General features: G+C 42.3%; 2 protein-coding genes across 4 annotated transcripts in view; both read right to left on the bottom strand.

Moving 5' to 3' along the window:
- Positions 1 to 123: 123 nt before the first annotated feature.
- CCNDBP1 (cyclin D1 binding protein 1) lies at positions 124 to 9,164 on the bottom strand. Its single transcript, XM_053594477.1, has 11 exons — positions 8,970 to 9,164; positions 8,757 to 8,816; positions 8,368 to 8,447; positions 7,693 to 7,774; positions 6,438 to 6,534; positions 6,193 to 6,266; positions 5,563 to 5,639; positions 4,619 to 4,899; positions 2,913 to 2,973; positions 1,030 to 1,076; positions 124 to 597 (listed from the first exon to the last, which is right to left on the bottom strand). Exons 1-11 carry the CDS (start codon positions 9,061 to 9,063, stop codon positions 483 to 485), a joined length of 1,068 nt encoding a protein of 355 aa, XP_053450452.1. The 5' UTR covers positions 9,064 to 9,164; the 3' UTR covers positions 124 to 482.
- A 117-nt stretch (positions 9,165 to 9,281) lies between these two features.
- The window catches only part of TMEM62 (transmembrane protein 62), a 47,397-nt gene continuing 39,389 nt past the window's right edge, over positions 9,282 to 17,289 (bottom strand). For all 3 annotated transcript variants that reach the window (XM_053595043.1, XM_053595044.1, XM_053595045.1), the window contains 2 exons: positions 13,265 to 13,383; positions 9,282 to 10,134 (listed from right to left, as the gene is read on the bottom strand). In XM_053595043.1, the coding sequence (XP_053451018.1) occupies positions 9,817 to 10,134; positions 13,265 to 13,383 (437 nt within the window). In that variant the 3' untranslated portion in view covers positions 9,282 to 9,816. The remainder of the gene's footprint in view (positions 10,135 to 13,264; positions 13,384 to 17,289) is intronic.

Genomic DNA, 17,289 nt, shown 5'->3' with positions numbered 1-17,289 from the left:
AATCAAAGTCAAGTGTTTTACTCTAAATACAGTTCTGATCAGAATCAGATCTTTAGATCTATAAAACCAAAGGAAAGCAATGTTCTAGTCTTGATCCATTTTATTTCTGGCAAGAAGAAATCATTTAATCACTGGCAAGTTAGCATTTTATTGACACCATCAACATCTTTAACAATGAAAACAACACACTATTGTACATAAGAAAGGTTCCCTAGGAATTTCTGAGAAGCAACTGAGGAACACAAACCCATGCGATTATTCTTTGTGTCTAGCACAGAAGAATATATTACACTCATAGAGCTTATAAATAATGTCCAGTCTGGCCTAACCAACAATCTTTGGCAATAGTGTCTGCTGCTAAATATAGATAGAAACTCCCTTCCAATCCAGCAAGCCTTCTAGCTCCATTTCAAAAGCAGACAGCAGAGCCTGTCTGTGACAGTAAGAGAGGGAAAGAGCAGAGTACAAATGAGCCTTTGAACTCATAATTCAAGTTCTCCCTGAGTGAGTTCCTTGATTCTGTTCATGCAATGATCAACAGCATTAATAAGTAAAGGGATCCAACTATCTTCTGGCTGAGGGGTCACATGGCTGGCTCTGTGAAAGGAACAGGAAAAGAGAGTTAAAATTATTATAGTGTCAGGGCGGCACCTCTGGCTCAAAGGAGAAGGGTGCCGGCCCCATATGCCAGAGGTGGCGGTTCAAACCCAGCCCCGGCCAAAAACTGCAAAAAAACAAACAAAAAAAAAATTATTTTAGTGTCAAAGGAAAACTTATTTTTAAGAGGGACCACAGAGGGAACTACAGTTTAAAAAAAAATCTGGAAAGCAGATTCTCACTACAAAAAAAAAAAAAAAAGGCAAGCTTCTTTGCAGAAACACAGCTGCTCCACAATTGAAGCTGTGGGAGGGGGAACCCACACATGCCCTTTCCCATTCCTTAACATTGGGGTTTAGGAGTTGAGAATAGCTGGACAGAAACTCAGTTTTATTCTCAAAAAGCTATCTGGGGAGAAGTCCTCATACTTACTTTGTAATTTCAAGTGCCTTCTTTAAAACAGATACAAGTTTCGCAGACTAGAAAAGAAACAAAGAAGTTACTCACCCCGAGCCCTACCATAAAAAGGAACTGGGAGCTCAACTATTTTAAAAGACCCAAGTAATAAAAACAATCATTTAAAAAAAACTTGAAGAAAATATGCAAAAACAAAAAGTTAATTAAGTTAGGGTAGGAGGATTATGGATTCTGGTTAGCAAAATCTTTTTAATACTATTGCTATAACATTGCTATAAATTTTTTTGATTTAAAATATTTTTAATTATAAAATGAAAGAGCAGGCTGGGCGCAGTGGCTCACGCCTGTAATCCTAGCACTCTGGAAGGCCGAGGCAGGTGGATCACCTGAGCTCATAGGTTTGAGACCAGCCTGAAGAAGTCTCTAAAAATAGCTGGGCATTGTGGTGGGTGCCTGTAGTCCCAGCTACTCAGGAGGCTGAGGCAAGAGAATTGCTTGAGCCCAAGAGTTAGAAGCTGCTATGAGCCGCAGCACTGCACTGAGGGTGACAAAGTGAGACTCTGTCTAAATAAATAAATAAATAAAACAGAGCAAAAAAACAAAGAAAGGAACCTGGATTTGTCCCAACTGATAGCTCATAATATAAAGCAGAAATAACTAATGTTCCTTTTTTAAAAAAACCATGTAAAGCTGTAGTCCCCAATTTCCATTCATAGCCTGTTAGGAACTGGACCACACAGCAGCAGGTGAGCTGCAGGTGAGCAAGTTTAAGGTTCATCAGTGTTTACAGCCACTCCCCACTGTTCATATATAATCACGGCCTGAGCTTCACCTCCAGTCTGCCCTCTACCCTATCCCCGTCTATGGAAAAATTGTCTTGTGTGAAACTGGCCCCTGGTGCCAAAAATGTTGGGGACCACTGATGTGAAATATTTTAAGAATATCAATATTAAGATAATATGGTTCGGATGTGTTGACTCATGCCTGTAATCCTAGCACCCTGGGAAGCCAAGGCGAGAGAGGATCACTTGAGCTCAGTAGTTCGAGACCAGCCTAAGCAAGAGCAAGACCCAGTCTCTAAAACTAGAAAAAATCTACTAGGTCCTGTGGTAGGTGCCTGTAGTCCCAGCTGCTAGGGAGGCTAATGTAGGAGGATCACTTGAGCCCAGGAGTTTGAGACATGCATAGTAGACATTTTAAAATTGTTATGGTAAATATTGTTTAAGATAGTTTACAAGATATATTGCTAAAGATGCTTATTTCTTAGGAAGTCAATTTTTATAAAGTTAATGCCAAAAAAAGCTAATGCCCAAAGAATCCTATTCTACTTCAAGGTATTATTCATCCTGCAGAAACATGCCAGGCATGGTGGCTCATGCCTGTAATCCTACCACTCTGGGAGGCTGAAATGGGTTGATTGCCTGAGTTCACAGGTTCGAGACCAGCCTGAGCCAGAGTGAGACCCCATCCCTAAAAAAAATAGCCAGGCGTTGCGGCAGCTGCCTGTAGTCCCACCTACTCAGGAGGCTGAAGCAAGGAAATCGCTTGAGCCCAGAAGTTTGAGGTTGCTGTGGGATGCTGCCACAGCACTTTATGTAGGGCAACAAAGTTGAGACTCTGACTCAAAACAGAACAAAACAAAACACACTTTTCTCCAAGTGCCATTTTCTAAGGTCTCTGGACTTTTCTAAATGATTACCCAACTGGTTATGGAAGAGAAACTACCAAAACTTAAGGCTGTAATTCACAGCAAATATTTATCAAGCACAAACATATGCATTCATGTTGTACTTGCATCCAAATGAGACAAATGTACCCCATAACTTAGAGGAAATACTAGTCATTAGTGAAATTCTACCTATTAGGTCTGTAGCTATTCCCTCAAAGCCAGTACTTACATTAATTCGCACAGTCAGGTGGCACATAGGTGGATATATGCTCAGAGCCAAATCATCCACACTAAAAGCAAGAAGCAAAAATAAACATTAACCCCCCCTTCCAAAAAAAAAAAGAACAAAGCTCAACTAGGTTGTTTCCAGTACACAACTGTAGATGTAATTGTTAAGAAAATGTCCCAGAGGCTTGGTACCCATAGCTCAGCAGTTAGGGCACCAGCCACATGCACCAGGGCTGGTAGGTTTGACCCCAGCCTGAGCCTGCTAAACAAAAAAATAGCAGGTGTAGTGTCGGGCGCCTGTAGTCCCAGCTACAAGGAAGGCTGAGGCAAGCGAAGAGCCCAAGAGTATGAGGTTTCTGTGAGCTATGACACCACAGCACTCTACCGAGGGCAACATATTGAGACTCTGTCTCAAAAAAAAAAAAAAGAAACTGTCCCAGAAATGTCTATCAGTTCCTTAAATTGGGCAACTGGGCGACCAATACAGAATGAATTCAACCAGTATTTACTGAAACATAGCCCTTTTCACTAGGAAGCTGTTGGAAAAAACGTTCCTTTGGTTCATGGGAAGAATAGGATTAATTCAGTCAAAAACATGAGCATGAGGATATGAAATTATCAGTTTAATAACTAATAGAGGCAGGGTTCCTCAATGGAACGTACAGTTGTTGGGTAAAATGTACCTTTACTAAAGTGGGTACCATTTTCATGAAATGATCAAATCTAGTACCATCAATGATGGAACAAACCTGTAACATGTGCCTCCCCAACATGATGAGCACAAACACTCAGCTGTATGATACTCTTACCAAAAAATGTTCACCCTGAATAGAATCATGAGAAAACAGTCACACAAATCCAGATTGGATATTCCAGATATTCTACAAGACAACTGACAGGATTTCTTTTTTTTTTGTAGAGACAGAGTCTCACTTTATGGCCCTCAGTAGAGTGCTGTGGCGTCACACAGCTCACAGCAACCTCCAACTCCTGGGCTTAAGCGATTCTCTTGCCTCAGCCTCCCGAGTAGCTGGGACTACAGGCGCCCACCACACGCCTGGCTATGTTTTGGTTGCAGTTTGGCCGGGGCCGGGTTTGAACCCGCCACCCTAGGTATATGGGGCCGGCGCCTTACCGCCTTACCGACTGAGCCACAGGCGCCGCCCCTGACAGGATTTCTTTAAAAATGTCAATGTCAAAAAAGACTAAAAAGGACAGCAACGGTCGTAGATTTCAAGAGTCTACAGAGATGACAACCAAATTCAATATGAGACCTTGACAGAACTCTGGATTTATATAAGGTATTTTAGAGACAAATGGAGAAATTTGAATATTAGGTAATAATATTATCTCTCAGGCTAATTCCCTTGAATGTGGTATTAAGAAGGTCTTTGTTCTTAGTAGATACATGCTGATTTACACATGTATTTAGGGGTGAAATGTTATCAATGTCTGCAACTTACTCTTGAAAGGTTTAGGAATAAACACAGAAGATCTATTCTACAGAGAAATAAACCAATATAGGGAAAAAATGTGAAAAGGCAAGTCTACATGAAGGATATAGGGATGTTCACTGAAGTATTTTCAACTTTCCTGTAGGTCTGAAAGTGTCAAAACAAAAATAACATGGGAAAAACCTTGGGGTGACAGTACAAGCTGAGATCAGAATGCTGCTACTCACATGTTTCAAGTGAGGATCACACTTACCTGGGGCTGATTTCATCAGAAATATCCACAATGTCATCCAGCTGGGCCACCTGATCTTTCTTCCCATTCTCTGCCACTAAGATCCGGATTTTCTTCAGGCAGGCTTTGGATGCCCTCACCAGTGCAAGGCATGGGATGATGAGCTCTTGGTCTTCCTCTGACCAATATAAGTCCTGATTGGTTGGAGACCCCAACACATCATCCTCGTCATTATGGTGGTCAGAGGTGTCCTCCTCACTGTCATTCAAGAGGCCACAGTAAGGGTCACATTCTTCCACAGCCTGATATATCATAATATAACATGGGGAGGCACATGTTATAGGTTTATTCTCATAATATATGTGAATGCCAAAAAAACAAAACAAAACAAAAAGGCTGTGATACTTTTTAGACCAGTCTGAGTTGTCCAAAACCCTTAGCCAGCTACTTCACTAATCACTTCATAAACCCAGTTCTCACTCTCTCTGTCCACAATGGAATAGACAGGAGTGGTACCACATCATACATCCACCAGGAACAAGAGAAGGAAGACAGAGAATAGTGAGAATGGGACCTATTCAGTCAGTGCTCAGAAGTTTCTCTCTGTAATCAAAACAAAATTTTTTTTTTTTTTTTTTTGAGACAGAGTCTATGTCACCCTGGGTAGAGTGCCGTGGAGTCACAGGTCACAGTAATCTCAAACTCCTGGGCTTAAGCAATTCTCTTGCCTCAGCCTCCCAAGTAGCTGGGACTACAGGCGCCCGCCACAACACCCAGCTATTTTTTTTTTGTTGTAGTTGTCATTGTTGTCTGGCAGGCCTGGGCTGGGTTTGAACCCGCCAGCTCTGGTGTATGTGGCTGCGCCCTAGCTGTTGAGCTCCAGGTGCCGAGTCTCTGTAATCAATTCCTATCTGCTAGTCAGGCAGTTATCTTCCCATGACCAAGAAAGACAGAGGTTCCCTTACCTTCTCCATTTCTTCATGTGCATCCTTCACAAAATCCACACTCTTTGTCAGCATTAAAAGGGCTGCAGCTTTGTTATCTATGAGTGAAAAATCAGAAGCTCTAGAATTAAAGGAGAAACAACAATTCTCTCAAGTTAACAAAAGGCACACTGTTCCTATTGAAGGAATTGCCAAGAACAGTTGATAAAGGTGGTGGTTTAATGTAAAATTCTTCTCATTACATTCCCTGGCACCCATATAGGGAATTAAAAAGCTTTTCTTTATTCGCCACACAAAGAAATAAAATGATCACATGATGTTTCTCATCAGAGCTCACTTTCTTGAACCTAGCTCCTTTACCTCATAATTGCTTCAGTGTGTCCCATAAAACTATTCCTGGGGCAGGACAAGAAAAACGAACTGTACTTGTTCAACAGAAAATAGAACCTCAACAAGAGGGGAGCTCTAATTTTAGAAGTATGAGAACTATAGAGAATAGCAAAAGGTATTAACACCTACAATTGATGTTGGTAATAAACTACATATATTTCACTAAAGTTTTTATTTAAATTAAAATACATATATATTATAAAGCTATAAGCTAGACAAGAGAGGTCTCTCTGCTGCAGCCCACTTCCCACTCTTACCCACCTCTTGGTAACCGAGGCACCTGCTGGCACGCAACCAGGACACTGTTGCAGGAAATAAAGTCTTTGTTCTCAGGGCTGGGGAAAAGGAATCAGTAAGGATGTATCAATAACCTAGGTTCCTGTCTCCTAAAGAGTACCTCCCTGCGGGCCATTATTCTCAGCTATCAGACACTTTGCTGTTAAAAAGTTTCCCCTCCATGAGGCAAGGAACCCCATTAACTGCCAACCCAAACTGTAAATCACTACCTCTGAGCTGGAGTGATGGAAAGTGCTTCTACAAGCTGAGCCATGCCATCCACAATGTCCAAAGTGGTGCCTCGTACCAGCTTTCTCAGGGTGATCCCTGTGGTAAAACCCAAAGAGTAAGCAGCCTGGTCTTCTTTCAGAAATTACCATCTGCTTTCCTAGGTCTAAACTCTACAGAACCACAAGATAACGTGCACCGCCATGCTTTCAACACAACACTCAGGTCTTAAACTGCAACAACTGCACCAACAACAACAAAAAATAGCTGGGTGTTGTGATGGGTGCCTGTAGTCCCAGCTACTCGGGAGGCTGAGGCAAGAGAATCGCCTAAGCCCAAGAGCTAGAGGTTGCTGTGAGCTGTGACTCCATAGCACTCTACTGAGAGTGACAAAGTGAGACTCTGTCTCCAAAGGAAAAAATATATATATTTTATATATATATATTTATATCCTCAAGCTGTCTTCTTGCCCCTCCCACCATCCCTTAGTGCTGTTCTCCAAAAGACATCTGGAACAAAATCTTCCCATGACACCATGTATTCATTTATATTTTTTTTTATTGTTGGGGATTCATTGAGGGTACAATAAGCCAGGTTACACTGATTGCAATTGTTAGGTAAAGTCCCTCTTGCAATCATGTCTTGCTCCCAAAAAGTGTGACACACACCAAGGCCCCACATGTATTCATTTATTAAGGATAGCAATCCCTTGACAATTGCAGAGGTAACATGAAGTTTAAACCATTTGTGGAGTAACCCTGAAGATACAGGACATGCATTCAGTTACAATTATGGCATAATTATAATCAAGGCATGAATCTATATGCAGGGCTGGAAGCCACCTAACCTATGAGGGAGCTCAAAAATAGGGTGTGATATAATATGGGTGAGGGGGTGACAAAATAAGACTCTGTCTCAAAAAAAAAAAAAAAAAATATATATATATGGGTAAAGGAGAACAGGATGGCCTGAGCATGGGCACAGGACTACACTTCAGCCAGCATTCTGTCCTGGTTAGAAAGACTGGAGAGGGAGGAGCCAGTGAGAATTAAAAACCTTAAAAGTCAGGCAAGCCAGGGAAATGGGAAGTTTAGGAATAAAGAATCTGTATCTTAGCATAATGGCTTGTTTATGGAGGTCACTTACAGTATAATATTATACTGAGGAGAAATTTACATGTTCAAATTGGGGGAAAGTAAAAGACTGAGAATATAATCTATCATATTAACAAAGACCTACTCCACTTATGTGGCTTACCCTGATCCTTTGGAAGTGAATAGTATACTGCAATTATTGCCTTGATAGCAGCATGGACTTGTTCACAGAACCTCTGGGTTTCCTAGGAGGTGATGGACCAATTTCGGAATGAAAAAAAGAAATGGATTAGATCAATGTAGTCATACTAATTTACTGTGGAAGACAGCAGGCAACTCTAAAGCATCATCAAACATTTTTTAAGTACTAGTATGAGTTAGGGCCCAGGGGTCCTCAAACTGCAGCCCGCAGGCCACATGAGGTGGTGTGATTGTACTTATTCCCGTTATGTTTTTTTACTTCAAAACAAGATACGTGCAGTGTGCACAGGAATTTGTTCATAGTTTTTTTTTTTTTAAACTATAGTCTGGCCCTCCAACGGTCTCAGGGACAGTGAACAGGCCCCCTGTTTATAAAGTTTGAGGACGCCTGAGTTAGGCCTTCTGCTATACTCATCACATGCCAGGGAGGAGTTAGAAAAACACAAGACATTGGGCTGACAACTCAACAAACCAGTAAGAAACAACTGGAGGAATTTACTCCTGATACTCTATATTCCAAGATATTTTTGGTCAATGAGAGAAAAAATCTCTGGGATAAGTGTAAAATGTGGAAAGAAAATAAGGATTCCTAAGGAATAACTAGGCAGCCCAAGGATTCCAGGGAAGTGAAGCCCACCTGCGGAGACGGCAGTGGCAGTTGAGAGAAGGCTGCGGCCAGAGCTGTGGCTTCCCCCGACACTGTCACGGCTGCCTCATCTGACGGGTGGCAGAGGAGCAGGTACCAATATGTTAATGCCAAAAGGTGGGGGCTGCAGCTGCTGCCTGGACTGTGAAGATAACGCGTTCCCTCTCCACCCTTACCGGTTCAGACATCTCAAAGAGATCTCCAAACAGCAACACGTTTCTATTTTAACGCCTCGGGCGCCAAGGATGGGCAAGGTCAGGAAACCCCCGAGAGGCTGCCGCAGGGGAGGGGCAGTCACCGCCGTGGGGCGAGAAGGAGGGAAAGGGGTCGCGACGCAGGCAGAAGCGAGGGATGGGGTCCCCGACAGGAGAGGCACTCACTGAGTCTTCTCCAAAACACCTGCCGATTAAACTCCTCGGTGGTCTCCCAGGCTTCGCCGACTTGGGTGGCGTGGAGGTAGCGAAAGGAAAAGCCGAGGTGAGCAGAGCCACCTCTCCACCCGAGCCCTGCGTTCTCCGCCACCGCCCCAGCCTGGCCTCTTCCCCACCCCAGGGCCGTCCTCTCCGTCGCCAGTCCCAGCTGCGTCAGCTCACCCCGCACTCGAGGCAGGAGCAGCCGTAGCTCCACTGCCAAGTGCCGAAGCTGCCCCACAGGCGGAGCCAGGCTGGGGACCGCCGCGCTCGCCATCTCCAACGCTCGCCGAAGTTCACAGACTAATGCCAACACCGCCGCGGCCCGAGCCGCACAGCAGCAGCAGCCCCACTTCCGGGCCCGCAGACTGGGGTTGGTTTCCGGCAACAGTCGGTCCCGCCCCGCCCCATTGATCCGGCCCCACCCCCCGCCTCCAAGGAAGCTTTGCCCAGCGCCGCCGCAGAGGCCAGCCACGCAGACAAGGTTCAGGCCCATAATATTTATTGTTCGTCATTTATTTGATTAGTTGAAATCACCCTTGACTAGGGAAGCAGAGAGCCCATAACCGTGTGGGAAACATAGTTGGGAACTAATATCTCAAAGGTAGTTAGGGTCAGATCCAAGTCCTCACAGGTTCCCTACCCCTAAAACTGCACCCTTGACAACTGCTGAGTTCCAGGCAGGGCACTGGGTGCTTTGCACGGGGTAACTCTAAAAACACTGGGCACTCAACTCCTACCCTGTGGATATCCTAGATTAGGGCTTTCTCTTCACAAAGAAAATTCAACGCTTTGCCTCCTTAGGGAAGGAAGAAATCAAGACATTATTTAGAGACTTTTCTGCAGTCCTTTCTGCAGTAATCAGTAGTGGGTAATACCTCAACATTCAGGTGTCCAAGGAGCAGGAGGCCCCTGAAGCTCACCCACCAATAGAGGCCTTCTACCTGCTACTGGGGCAGGGGCCTGGGCTACAGATGCAGAGGCTGGACTTCTGCCCAGATGCCAGTGATGAAACATATTCTTCAGCAGCTCAAGTGGTTTTTAACTGTACCAGGAAGTTTCCAAACTTGGTAGAGTTCAGTGTCCACACACAACGAATGAGAACAGGTGTCAACAGTGTCAACCAGGTCCGTAAAGGGGAGAATAAAAAAGCCAGGGTGCCATATGTCACATAAAGAAAATAGCAGGAATGCACCTGCCAGATGTACAGCAGTAGCATAAACAGGTGAACAGGTAGAATTTTCAAGTATTTTCCTTGATGGAGATGAGACCTGAAGCTGTGACCAAAACACCGATGCAATAAGCTCCAACACAGGTAAGCCATCAAGGGGATGTTAAAACACACCAGCTGAGAAAATGAGAACAGAACCATTAGTTTACTACCAAGCCCTGGGAGGAGTTGAGTCTTATGAACACATTATGGATAGCTCCTAAGAATATGTTGCCTCCTGTCTTGGGTTTACCTGTCTCATTATTTATAGTTTAATCAAATTTGCTTATAACTCAGCAGTTGAGTTGTAGTTAGTTGTGTATTTGCCCATATCTTTTTTCTGGTTCATCTTAGAGGCACGTATCATTTGTTGAAACCCCAATAGTATCATATACACAGTGTTTAGGTTGGAATTAAATTGAATAAATTATACATGTACACATACACTCTTTTTTTGGTGGGGTTATGCAGGACTGGGCTATCAATATATATATTTTTCCTTCTCTCTGTATTTTTTGTTTGAGGTAACATGGTAAGTACTGGAATATAAATGAGAAGACTTAAGTTGCTGCTATATTCATTCAAATATTATTGAGCACCCATTATGTGGCAGGCACTGTGTTAGAATCTAAGTTAGGAAGACACTGGTGAATGAATCAGAAAAGACCCATTATAGAGTTTACATTCTAACAGGAAGAAGAAAGATCCCCTCCAAATAAACAAAAACCATAATTACAGATTGTTATTCAATGAAAGAATTAATTGGGTCATGAGAGGGTAACAGGGAGACACCAGAAGGACTGAAGTGAGTCAGTGGAAGGAAGTGCATTCCAGGCCAAGGAACAAAAGAAAAAGGTGTTATGCCCAGAGCATGATAAGCCAAGGTGAAAATTAGGGCAATCAGCTGGACACAGATCATGTTCTGCTTAAAGGGTTTCAAGCTGAGAAGTGAGTGAGCTGATTAAGGTTTTAAAAAGACCACATTGGATGCTCTGTAGTAAACTGACAGGGAGGCAAGAACAGCAGTGAGAAGACCCAGATAAGAAATAATTATGACTTAGACTAGGGTGGTGATAACAGACAGATTCAGATATGTATTGGAGGAAGATCAAACAAGGTACAGCTTGCCAATGAAATAGACATAGGGTATAGGGGAAAGGGAAATTTGAGGATATATCCTGGAGAAACTCTGTAAATGGTGGAGTCATTTATTAAAATTGGAAAGAACTGGGAGAGGCACAGGTTTGTGGGTAGAAATAAAATTCCTATTGGAAAGAAATAATACGAAGTTGAAGTGCCTGTTAAACAGATCGTGGCAGGCTCAGCGCCTGTAGCTCAGCAATTAGAGCACCAGCCACATACACCGGGGCTGGTGGGTTCAAGCCTGACCCAGGCCTGCTAAAAACAACAATAACAAGTACAACAAAAAAACAGCCAAGCATTGTGGCAGGCACCTGTAGTCCCAGCTACTTGGGAGGCTGAGGCAAGAGAATCGCTTAAGCCCAAGAGTTGAAGGTTGCTGTGAGCTGTGATGCCACTGCCCTCTATCATGGGCAGCATAGTCAGACTCTGTCTCGAAAAAAAAAACAAAAAGCAAAAACAACATCTCATGGCAGTTAATATACAGGTACTTGAAGTATAGAGAAGAGAGCTAAGTCAGAGACACAGAATTGTGAACATGTGTCTCCCATATCTAGTATATATAAAATCCATTATTAGTGTACTATTTATCAAAACATGAATGTAGGCTCTGCCTGTAGCTCAGTGGGTAGGGTGCCGGCCACATGCACCAGGGCTGGTGGGTTCAAACCCAGCCTGGCCTGCTAAAAACAACAAAAATATAGCCAGGTGTTGTGGCAGGTGCCTGTAGTCCTAGCTGCTGGGCAGGCTGAGACAAGAGAATCGCTTAAGCCCAGGAGTTTGAGGTTGCTATGAGCTATGACGCCATGACACTCTACCAAGGGTAACAGAGTGAGACTCTGTCTCAAAAAAAAAAAAAAAAGTAAACATTTACAAAGAAGAAATTGCCTTTTGGCAAGACTCAATTTTCACTTGGTATAAATGAGTGTACCCTAGAGACAGCCTTGTCTACATAATAGAAAACTAAACTAAACCTACTCCCAGACATATGAAGAGAATATTCTGGACCTGAGTCAGTGTTTGCTAGGCAGAGGTCCTCCCTCCTACTTGGTTGTCTGTAATCCTGATCATAGTTTTAGGAGGCCGTTTAGGAGGCCTTGAACACATTCTGAACAATGTTTTTGGATCTCTTCCTAAACTTCAAATTATGACCTTGGATTTTTGTCCACTAGCCCCATTAGGTAAATAAAATAAAGAAATTGTTAGGTAAATACTTTTCAAATCCATTTGTGGAATTTTGCTATGTATCAGGATTCTTTGCATGTTTATTTTAAAGAAATAAAATGTAAACCTATAATAATGCATCAGTGTTTTATAAGCAAGCATACTGCTAAGATGTCACTGGAAAGCCCAGGTCTGATTTTTTGCCTAGTGTAGTTTCTGCTAGGCAAACAGGCAATGACCCACTTTTCTTGTGTGTCTATTTTTTCTTTTCCTCCCTATGAAACATCTTCCTTCTTCAGTATCATAACCAGTTCTGGTTTATTCAGAAATTTAAAATTTATTCTACTACAAATCCCTTATTCTACTTTTTTGTCAACAAAAAACAACAATTAAAAAAAAACAACAACAACAAAAACCTCTTCTACTTCCTATAAACCCTCCATTCCAAAAACCCTTCCATTCCATTTTGTATAAACCTTTGTTTATACAAAATGGTGGACAAAGGAGTTTAGGAAGCATTTTAATAGCAAATGAAACATCAGTTATTAAATATTGCCCTGCAAGTAAAGTAGAAAAGATGATCTGGCCAGGCTCGGTGGCTCATGCTTAGGCAGGTAGATGGCTTGAGCTCAGGAGTTCAAGACCAGCCTGAGCAAGAGCAAGACCCTATCTCTACTAAGAATAGAAAAACTAGCCAGGCGTTGTGGCAGATGCCTGTAGTCTCAGCTACTTGGGAAGCTGAGGCAAGAGAATTGCTGAAGCTCAAGATTTTGAGGTTGCTGTGAACTATGACGCCAGGGTACTCTACCCAGGGCAACAGAGTGAGACTCTGCCTCAAAAAAAAGAGACAAAGAAAAAGAAAAAGATTTGTGATAATTTGGAATTTTGGATTTAACTCATAACTGTTATGAAATTAGTCCAACAAGACCCAAGATATTCTTAAACTGCATTTCTGATTTCTTACCTGGAGAATTCCAACTATAAATGTTAGGCCGCCTTGTAGGAAATGTCCATTAACAAATATCCCAAAGGAGAAGCAGCAACCCAATTTACCATCAATCATTTCACCAAAAAACCATGGTCCTAAAAGAGGCAATGGACAGAAAAGAAGATTAAATACCATGACTCTGATTATATACATCATGAGATATATTTATAGAAATAATGAAGTCCTATGAAGCTAGTCATCTACAAACATTTTATTTCATAGCTTTTCATTTTTGCTAATCTCTATATTGCACCTGGTGTCCTAGCTAAGCCAATTATTTCCTCTTTGCTCCGTATTTCTCTGGACTATAGAATCATCTTAGTACACACTATAACTGGAATAGATGTGTAGCTTATAGATCCTATAAGGTGTCCAAAAAGTTGACCCTAAAGTCACATATGGAAAGGGAGAAATTGTAGCTAAATGTACCTTTATTTACAAAATTTCACAAAATATTTATGAAATATTCTCTACATCTTGGCTACCTCTTTGTAAAACAGGTAACTTTTGGGACACTCTATAGAATCAAAACAAATGAGAGCACATTATATTTTTGATGGTTCTTTTGCAATAATAACCTCAATATAATGCATTAACATTTCCTTTAAGAAGCAAAGAGGTATCCCACAGAAGTTAATTTAGCAGATGACTGATATTTACTCCTTAAAGCAATGAAGCTTTAAGCTGGGTGCAGTAGCTCACACCTGGAATCCTACCACTCTGAGAGGCTGATGTGGGCAGATCACCTGAGCTCAGGAGTTTGAGACCAGCCTGAGCAAGAGAGACCCCGTCTCTACTAAATATAGAAAACCTAGCTGGGCCTTGTGGCAGGGGCCTGTAGTCCCATTTACTAGGGAGGCTGAGGCAAAGGGATTGCTAGAGCTCAAGAGTTTGAGGTTACAGGGTAGCTGTGAGCTATGATGATGCCATGGCACTCTACCCAGGGCACAAAATGAGCCTCTGTCTAAAAAAAAAAGCAATAAAACTTCAACTACTTTTTGATAGACATCTTTCCAAACTGTACTCATGTACTTCTTTCTTATTAATATAATGAATGTATTTTAGCCTTTTCTTGGTGACCCCAGTTATTACTTTGTCCATTAACTACATAATCAATCTTCATTTTCTCTCCTCTCTGTTGCAGGGGTCCTCAAACTACAGCCTGTGGGCAACATGCGGCAGTGTGATTGTATTTGTTCCTGTTTTGTTTTTTTACTTCAAAATAAGGTAGGTGCAGTGTGCATAGGAATTTGTTCATAGTTTTTTTTATAACTATAGTCCAGCCCTCCAATGGTCTGAGGGACAGTGAACTGGCCCCCTGTTTAAAAAGTTTGAGGACCCCTGAGTCTTATTCTCAGTGTGAGGTTTCTGGAAGAGTGTCAGGTGTTTGTCAAGAGTGACTAGGGATGGTCAGACATTCCTACTCAAAATACAAATATCAAGGTTTGCTGGCAAGAGTAGGATTTAGGTTTAAAAAATTCATAGGCAATTTTCTCATATTTATATTATATAAACTCGGGCGGCACCTGTGGCTCATTGGGTAGGGCACCGGCCCCATATACTAAGGGTAGCAGGTTCAAACCCAGCCATGGCCAAACTGCAATAAAAAAATAACCGGGCGTGTGGCAGGCGCCTGTAGTCCCAGCTACTCAGAAGGCTGAGGCAAAAGAATCTCCTAAGCCCAGGAATTGGAGGTTGCTGTGAGCTGTGTGACGCCACGGCACTCTACCAAGGGCGATAAAGTGAGACTGTCTCTACAAAAAAATAAATAAATAAATAAAAAATAAGCTCCACTAAAGACATATTAGTCTAAAAAAGTGTTTCCCTTCCCATTTCAATTATTCGAATCAAGCAACTTCTGTTCTCTTAATATTTGTTTCTTTTTTGCAGCCCAGGACCACAACATTTGCTTTCTCCTAGTGTAAGACAAGTGTCAAAAACAGCTTCAACTTATCTTCTGACAAGACAACCTATCTCCAAAGGGGATCTTCCATAGTTTACAGTCCAGTGGTTCTCGACCTGTGGGTCATGACCCCTTTGGACTGTATTAAAGGTTCAGGGCATTAGGAAGGTTGAGAACCACTGGTTTACACAGAGTTGTAAAGTGTCATGTTTTTAATTTGTTCTCTGGTGGGAGTTACTAATGAGCAACATGCAGAGGTAGAACAAAAGTGTAAAACGAAGACAAGAATAGGCAGCAAATAGGTTAATCTACTACTAATTGACTTAGAGTCACTAAGACACAGGAGCAAAAAGGCCTAAGAGAGACTTGTAATGATTTTTTCTTTTCTTTTTTTTTAGAGACAGAGACTCACTTTATCACCCTCAGTAGAGTGCTATAGCGTTATAGCTCACAGCAACCTCCAACTCCTGGGTTTAGGTGATTCTCTTGCCTCAGCCTCCCGAGCAGCTGGGACTATAGGCACCCGCTACAACGTCCGGCTATTTTTTTCTTGCATTTTGGCCGGGGCTGGGTTTGAATCCACCACCCTCGGTATATGGGGCTGGCACCCTACTCACTGAGCCACAGGCACCGCTGAGACTTGTAATGATTTAAGTGACTTTGTAAGTACCGTCAAGTATCACTTATCTACAGGGATATATTCTGAGAAAGGTGTCATTAGGCAATTTTTGTATAAGTCCTTGTGTACTTATACAAACTTAGATGGTATAACCTACTAAACACCTCCAGATCACTATAATCTTATGGTACCACTGTTGTATATGTGTTCTGTCATTGGCCTAAATGCCTTTATGTGGCACGTAATATTTTTTTTTTTTTTGAGACAGAGTCTCATTATGTCGCCCTCAGTAGAATGCAGTGGCGTCACAGCTCACAGCAACCTCCAACTCCTGGGCTTAAGCGATTCTTTTGTCTTAGCCTCCGAGTAGCTGGGACTACAGGTGCCCACCACAACACCCAGCTATTTTTTTGGGGGGTGGGGGAGTTGCAGTTGTTGTTGTTTTTTAGCAGGCCTGGGCCGGACTTGAATCCACCAGCCTTGGTGTATGTGGCTGGCGCCCTACTCACAAAACTACGGGTGCTGAGCCTGTGGCACATCATTGTACTGGGTACCGTGTATAATAATATAACAGAAGAGTTAAGGTAAGCCTGAACTTAATTGTTCGTCTCACTGTTTTTTTCTTTTTTGAGCTGAGTTTTTATGAGGCACACATTAGTAAATATTCAGTGAACTATTATACTCAGTTTTGTGTTTAGTGCTAGACATAGAGGTGAATGAGACAGACAAAACACCAATGGATTTTTTTTTTCTGAGACAGGAGTCCTGCTATGTTGCCCAGCAATCCTCTGGCCTCAGTCCCCCTAATACAGGTATGTGCCACCTCACCTGCTTAACAATGGATATTTTAATGAAAAAACAGATAATAAACACAGAAGATAATTGTAAATTCTGACAAAGGTAATGATGGAAATAGAAAATGTGATGAAATATAGGATAAAACTTTAAGGTAGTCAAAGAAGGTTGCTCTAAAGAGGTGGTATTTAAGCCAAATTTCTATTAGATTTCTACACAAATACTAATTCTTTAGCGCATTAACTGACATGTGAGTTGTATGTAATTTATGCTAGTTTTGAGGCCAGAGCCTCATGAACCATATATAACTCATAAGTCTCTTGATCTATCTTGACCTAATAAAACACCATGGCCCTAAGGAAAAAAATTTTTTCTGGTATGGCAGTCTTTTTTTTTTTCTTTTTTGAGACAAAGCCTCAAGCTGTCACCCTGGGTAGAGTGCTGTGGCATCACAGCTCATAGCAACCTCAGACTCTTGGGCTTAAGTGATTCTCTTGCCTCAGCCTCCCAAGTAGCTGGGACTACAGGGGCCTGCTACAATGTTTGCCTATTTTTTGGTTGTAGTTGTCATTGTTGTTTGGCAGGCCCAGGCTGGATTTGAACCCTATAGCTCTGGTGTATGTGGCCAGCGCCCTAGCTCCTGAGCTACAGGTGCCAAGCCGGGTATGGCAGTCTTAATGGTAT

The sequence above is a fragment of the Nycticebus coucang genome, chromosome 6, assembly GCF_027406575.1.
Source record: "Nycticebus coucang isolate mNycCou1 chromosome 6, mNycCou1.pri, whole genome shotgun sequence".
Taxonomy (NCBI): domain Eukaryota; kingdom Metazoa; phylum Chordata; class Mammalia; order Primates; family Lorisidae; genus Nycticebus; species Nycticebus coucang.
This window is presented reverse-complemented; position numbering and strand designations above follow the sequence as displayed.